At 43.5% G+C, this 6868-nt stretch overlaps 1 protein-coding gene across 12 annotated transcripts; it reads right to left on the bottom strand.

Moving 5' to 3' along the window:
- Positions 1-1515: 1515 nt before the first annotated feature.
- CD1E (CD1e molecule) lies at positions 1516-5152 on the bottom strand. 12 transcript variants are annotated; one of them, XM_063628139.1, is made up of 6 exons: positions 4983-5152; positions 4359-4655; positions 3463-3732; positions 2927-3205; positions 2455-2548; positions 1516-2284 (listed from the first exon to the last, which is right to left on the bottom strand). In XM_063628139.1, the coding sequence occupies exons 1-6, from the start codon at positions 5086-5088 to the stop codon at positions 2152-2154; spliced, it is 1179 nt and encodes a 392-aa protein (XP_063484209.1). In that variant the 5' UTR covers positions 5089-5152; the 3' UTR covers positions 1516-2151. The 12 variants fall into 12 exon arrangements, with proteins under 12 accessions (XP_063484209.1, XP_063484210.1, XP_063484208.1 ...); XM_063628140.1 differs by having other exon boundaries at positions 1516-2320; positions 3092-3205; positions 4983-5150; XM_063628138.1 differs by having other exon boundaries at positions 1516-2320; positions 4983-5135.
- Between the last annotated feature and the right edge of the window lie 1716 nt (positions 5153-6868).

The raw sequence follows: 6868 nt of genomic DNA, 5'->3' as shown, positions 1-6868 counted from the left end.
GTTTACCACACTACAGGGAAGACCTAGAGCTTTTCTGACACTGTTATGGACTGATATTTAAACTTCCTCAAGTCCTGTTGAGCTGATATTTCTTGCAACATGATTGTTTGTCCTCTGGCTCTTTTTTTAACCCTTCTATGTCAATTTATGGGGAAGAAGGATGTATATGTGCAGGCAGCCCAGATCTGTTGTCTCCGGAGGTATAGCTTGGGCCTCACCCACACCTTGTGCCAAAAACAGAAAGATTCCTACTTGAACCTCTTCATTTTAATAGAGGTCCTCCCCTGTAGAGTTATACCACATGATGGAACCCTGACCTTTCATCATTTGTTGCTCCAAACAACCCTTTAAGATTCTACCTTCCTCTCCTGACTCTAGTGGCCTGACTCTAGATAGACTGATTGGATGTGCCATATGGAAGGTGATGGACTCTCAACAGTGAAAAGGCTGGCCTCCATACCTTGTTCATGAGTAAGAGTGCAGCCCAGATGTGTGATCATGGGACCCTTGCTGATTACTTGAAAATGCCCAGCATGAAGTTTATAATTTCCACTAAAAAATCTGCACAACCTGCTGGGTGCGGTGGCTCACGCTTGTAATCCCAGCATTTTGGGAGGCCAAGGCGGGCAGATCACGAGGTCAGCAGATGGAGACCATCCTGGCTAACATGGCGAAACCCCATCTCTACTAAAAGTAAAAAAAAAAAAAATAGCCGGACATGGTGGCGGGTGCCTGTAGTCCCAGCTACTTGGGAGGCTGAGGCAGGAGAACGGCGTGAACCTGGGAGGCAGAGCTTGCAGTGAGCTGACACCATGCCACTGCACTCCAGCCTGGCCAACAGGGCGAGACTCTGTCTCAAAAAAAAAAAAAGAGAAAAGAAAAGAAAAGAAATGAAATATGAACAACCTGCTCAATTATTCCATCCAAGGGAGGGGTTGACTGGACATGTATATAAACACTGCACTTCTACCAGATTCCTGCTCTCCAGTAGGCTCAACCAAATGTATCTCAAATGAAGTAAACTATGTGAATGTAAGGATCCATATAAAAATTAAAGAAAAACAAACTGTAAATAATAATAATGATAAGCCACACTAATAAATGAAAACAAGCATGTAACTTAACTGGCATCCAATCACTCTTTTGCTTCATTGCCTTAGCTCTGGCTCAAACCCTACGTCCTCTTTCTAATTGCTCAAAATATGAATTTCTCCCATGAATATGCACCTCCACAGAGACACACATAGATACACACGGCTCAGGGAAGTAGGAATGCCAGTTCAAACCTGTCCTCACTTTGACAGGAGATAGCCCTTATGTTATTATTTTCCTAAATATCCCTGAAGATTCATTAGCATTCCAATCACTGGGGAGTCTGAGGCATTCATCTGCCTCCTTCACCTCTGGTGAGAGACAAAGGAAGAGAGGAAGAGTTTTAGTAAGAGCACAGTCAAATGATGCAGAGATATCAGAGAGGGAGTGGAGTAAAACAGCATCACTTGATCTGACAACAAATTTATTTCAGTCAGCATTTATTGAGAAATATTACATTCAGACTGAATCAGTTATTCAATTTGTGGGGTCAGTGAAAAATGAAAATACAATATTTCTTGTTTGAAAATGACTAAGGATTCCAAGATGACAAGAGCAGAGCATTAAATCTAGCATGGGTTCCTGCAGAGCATACGATTCCATGTGTCTGCACAGGTCACATGCTTATGAAGCTGGTCCTGAATTCAGATAAGATTTTTGGTCATGAATACAGACACAAATACCTAAATCCTACTTTCAAGCAACTGAGATTAAAAAAAAAAGAGCAAAAACCTAAATAACTACTGTTCAGAGTAGGAAGAGATGAATGTGCTTGTGAAGATCAGTTCAATTTGGGGAGTATAGAAGAGCTCTCAATTGGGTGATCCTGGGAATCCATGAAAAAGAAGTATCTGGATTATAGTTTGAAAAATCAACAATGATGGATATGTAGCCAAAGCAGGAAAAAAAATCTCTGGAAGATGGGGAAAAACATATTCCTAAAGGGTCAGTATCTTTACTAGTACAAACTGTTTAAATAAAAGCATGCTTCCCTTATGGGACATGGACGGTGTTTAAGAAGATGCAGACAAGGATTTTATGTATAAGGTAAAGCAAATGTCACCAGAGTTGGTTTAGGCATGTCTTCCACTTCTTCAGTACTCTGTTTTTGAACCACGATACTTGTGCCAAGCAGAACTGATGTCTTGAATTCTTGGTGTCCTGGATGTTGGCTCCCATGAGAAAGACAGGGCTGGGTGTGTGGGGAGAAAGAACGTTCTTATTTGAACTGTGAGAAAAGAGGAGGATATTAATCTCAAAGAAAGGAAATAAAGGGGAAAGGCAGAGAAAAAAAAAGAAGATAGAAGAAAAAAGAATCAGTTGATTACAGGCTGAAGAAACAAAGAACAAGAAAAAACTCACCTCTGTTTTTTTAATCGTGAGTCAACTACAACCAATATGACCAGGGTAACTATCACAGTCAAACAGATCAGGATGAGAAAGATGGAATATCCACCTGGTTGGGGATAGAATAAGAACACCAACCCTAAAATACTCTATTCCACCAAGCTGAGATTTCCCATTTCACAAGGGTGGGACCTTCCTAGAGTTTTCATCTGTGTTTTCCAGAGCCCTCATTTCAATTCTTCCTGATCCTTTGTCTGTGATCTCCCACTAAATCACTAGTTCCTCCTCCTTTTCTGTTAGTATGTCTAATTCTCTACTTCCATTTTCTTAAAATTTAACTACTGTCATACTCTATCCTTCTTTATTTTGATTGTCCCAGTTTTACCCTTCTTGTGCCTAGCATTCCTACCCATTTCCTCAGCCCCCACACTCAAAAGCCCCAGGGCTATTTTCATTATTTCCCAGCAGAGCCCTGGCTGTTTCTCACCCCAATGGATGATTAGATCATGGCCCTCTAGACTGCTGTGTTTCACCCGACAGGCCAGGCCAGCTGCCTCCCCAGCCGCCACATCCAGGGTTGCTCGGAGATACCATGTCTCATCAGCATTAGGCAGGACGTCTCCTCGCTGAGTGCCCCGCTGCTCCTGCTCACCCCGCATCCACATCACCCACATGGGCTTTGGGTAGAATCCTGAGACATGGCACACAAGCTGCAGACGGCCAGCACCAGGACTGGGGCCACGGGACAGCCAGGCCTGTGGCTTCACTAGGAAGAAGAAGATAGAAAAAAAATGGAATTTTGAAGGGCACCCCAGGCCAGAGCTCAGAAACTCAGGTGCCTTTGTAATAATACTAAGAGTGATTTAATAATCACTTCTTTCTCTTGTCTAAGAAACAGTCCTGAACCCACACATCTCATTCTCTAGTCTCTCACTATGTCTTTCAAAATGATGATGAGAGGCAAATTCAAATACGAGAGTTATAGTACTAGGAACAAGAGGGGAGAGAGAGAGTTGGGCTCACCTTTCCGTTTCAGTTCTGACTCCCCTGCTTCCATGAGCCCCGCTAGAAATCGAGGGCAGGTGTGCCCAAGAAGGCTTTGCAGTATTTCCTTAATATCTAGGTAGCGATTGAGCACTTTACAGACGTTCAGGGCCCGGATCCCTGCTCCTGGAGATGGCTCCCAGGAAATTCCTTGGAAACTCAGGAAATCCGATCCTTGATATGCCATATTTAAGAAGATTTGTGGGGCATTCATTCTACAGCCAGCTAATATCTGGATCTCAAAGGGATCTGAGAGCAGACAGGGACGAGAGATCAATATGGAAAGAATGACAAGGAAGAAAAACAAACAATTTAGAGAGTAAAGAGATTCAAGGGAAGAAAATTTTCCTGGGAAATCATATGGAGACTAGAGTTTACTGGCAAAGGGGAAGAAAATTTATGGGAAGAAAATTTGAAAATAATAAAGATACTTTGAAATAACTAATGAGAAAGTGGTAGATGGGAAAGCTATCAGGAAGACAGAAGATTGGTCGTAAATAATTCACGTGAAAGTGGTTAGGTATAGGCCAGTCCATGTCAACACTCAGGCAAAGGATAAAGAAGGGCAGAAAGAGGGTTGAGAAAGGCTGAGTCTGAGGGCAGGAATGAGGGGCAGAAGATCCAGAGGAGACAATCATTCCAAAGAGCCAGACATGAAGCTATATTCATGTTGAGGTATGTACATGCAGGCCCTTTTGTGTATATGGTGGAGTGTGGGTGGTGGTGAAGGGTGAAGCAGAGGAGGGAATGGGAGCCAGAGAGTGGGGAACAAGGTTAGTAAGGTTAAATGATGGTCAGAGTCTATATACTATCTTCCACTTTGGAAAATAGTTGGTTTTCCCAGGCAAATTATCAGCTTAGAGCAACGAACTTACATTCAAGCTGAAATTGACCAGCAGAAGCTTGTACTATCCGGATAAAACTGTGGAAGTATAACTGGAACAGTGACTGTAAGTTTTTCAGCTCCTGCTTGCTGAAGTTTCCATGAGACCAGGGCTTCAGAAAGCGGATGGTGCCCAAGACAGTGTCCCAGCCATGAGTCTGCAGGTCACCCAGCCATCCTGAGCCCTCACTGTGTGCCCAGCTGTGGTTGGCAAAGGAGGAAGTTTGGAGCATGCGGAAGGACAGGGGCTCCTCTGCTGCTAGACGATAGGATTGTAGAGCCTGGGGAGCTGAGAGAGAGGGAAATGACAAGTAGAGAGAATGTAAAGGGATGGGAAAAGTGATGCCAAAGGGAAAAAAGGAACCCAGAGATGAGAGATAGTTAGGCAGCTTGCACATACTCCAATACCCTTTTCCCCTGGGGCCAGCTTCCTTTCTCCAAAATCAGAGACAAAAACTGAGACTGAGGGCAAGAATTCTCTGCCTGGAACTAGCCTGAAAGGCACACTCCAACATCCTAGAAGAGTACTGATCCCTTCCCCCAGGACCTCCCCAGAGCTTCCTCTCAGCCGTCTGGTGCCCTACCGTAGGTAACTTTTCACTTGCAATCTTCTTACCTGCTGTATTTTCCCCAGGACAGCAGAGACCCTCAAAGAGGAGGAACAGGAGCAGCATTGAAGCTCTGTTAAAGGAAGGATTCCTTGGCAGGACACTAGCCCTCATAATTCAGATATCAGTACCCCTCTCCACACCCTCTTGCACTCTCATCTGACTTCCCTTGCTGTACAGACAGAAAAACCTCTCCCTCTGCCGACTTCCCTGTCAGAGAAGCCACACTGCCTCGCTTTGCCGCAGCCTCCCACGGGGTTTTTCATTTCCCTTCTGTCTCTCCCACTGTCTGGCTCCAGATTTTCTCCCTGCTCTTGTCTACATCCTCCTAACCTCCCTAATTGCACTGACTGCTGGAAAACGGTTCCTGGCTTAAAACAAAGTCTGTGGTCTGGCTAGAAAATGGAGTAGCTTTTGGCCTTGGAGAAATCAAATCCATACTTGGGTTGTCAATAATCTAATCTGTGAGAAGTGATGGTAGTCACTCAGTGGTGCCTAGTGACCTATCCACCAGTCTCCCACTTCTGCCTCTCTATGATCCTCTCCTCCGCCTGTATCTCTTCATTCTGCTCTTGATCATGATCAGAAGACACTCAGTATCCTGGATGTAGCTGCATCATAAGCAGGCAACTCTCCATAATCCAACTCTCCATGCTGCTGAAAAAGGAGCAGCAATGGCAATGCAGATTATCAGAAAATCTAAAGAAAGCTCCTTTTTGTTCAGTTTCCCCAGTCAAGCCAACTGTCACTGTTAAAGTGGTCCATGAGTGGGCTTGACCTGGAAGTGGTGAGCTAGAGGGCAGGTAGATTTCACCCACGTTTTAGAGGTGGGTCTGGAGGAAATACATAGCGGACTTGGATCCCCATCCCTACCCAAACGAAGAGAGCATGTCCGGAAGTCTGTGGGCCAGCTTCGCCCTGGGTATGAAGAAAGACTCAGGGGAGGCATGAAGCTTCTCATTAGTTCATGGCCTGAGAGCATTGGCTTCCCCTTGCTTGCTTGCGTTCAGTTAGAGAGCAGTTTTGGTGGACACAGGGAAGTACCTTTAGAGGACTGAAGGGTTCACTGGAGTTAACTGAGTCTTTATTTTTGTTTCTTTTTCATTGGTATTTGTTGTGACACTCTGAAGGCAGTTGAAATAACATTCCTTTGTTTGGTTTTTATACATTTGTTCAACTGACATTTATTCAGAGCCCACCTATGACCAAAAACAATCGCCAGGCCCTAAGATACCAGAGGTAGACATCTTTGGGGAAAAAAAAACAAAATTCAACCCCAAACCTCTACTTTTCTTATAGAGTGAATATACTGAATGGTGGTCAGAATTATTGAAAAAGGTCCAAACCTAGTTTCATCTTTTTATCATTTCTAAATTCTAAGGTTAAAGAAAGATAAAAAGTTTCCTTGTTTCCTGAGTAGAATGTCTACATTTATTTTTAATACTCTTTCTTTTCTACAAATACATTCAAAGCTATAAGTTGCTATGTAAATCTATCTCTAAATCACTATGTAAATCCAAAATTGGTTTCATAATAAAATTATGAACAGTAAACAAAGATAAATATTCAGGAGAATATATACTAACCTACAAAAACCATAATACATAATAAAAAGATTGGAATGACCTATGCCAAACATCAATACTACAAGTAACTGTATTCATTAGAATTTTTGTTTTGTTTTGTTTTGTTTTTTTCCTGAGACGGAGTCTTGCTGTCTTGCTCTGTTGCCCAGGCTGCAGTGCAGCCGCACGATCTCGGCTCATTGCAACCTCCGACTCCCTGGTTCAAACCACTCTCCTACCTCAGCCTCTCGAGCAGCTGGGATGACAGGCAAGCGCCACCATGCCCATCTAATTTTTGTATTTTTAGTAGAGACAGGGTTTCATCATGT

The sequence above is a fragment of the Symphalangus syndactylus genome, chromosome 12, assembly GCF_028878055.3.
Source record: "Symphalangus syndactylus isolate Jambi chromosome 12, NHGRI_mSymSyn1-v2.1_pri, whole genome shotgun sequence".
Lineage (NCBI taxonomy): Eukaryota > Metazoa > Chordata > Mammalia > Primates > Hylobatidae > Symphalangus > Symphalangus syndactylus.
Note: the sequence above shows the minus strand (reverse complement) of the source record. Positions and strands in the feature narration are given on the sequence as shown.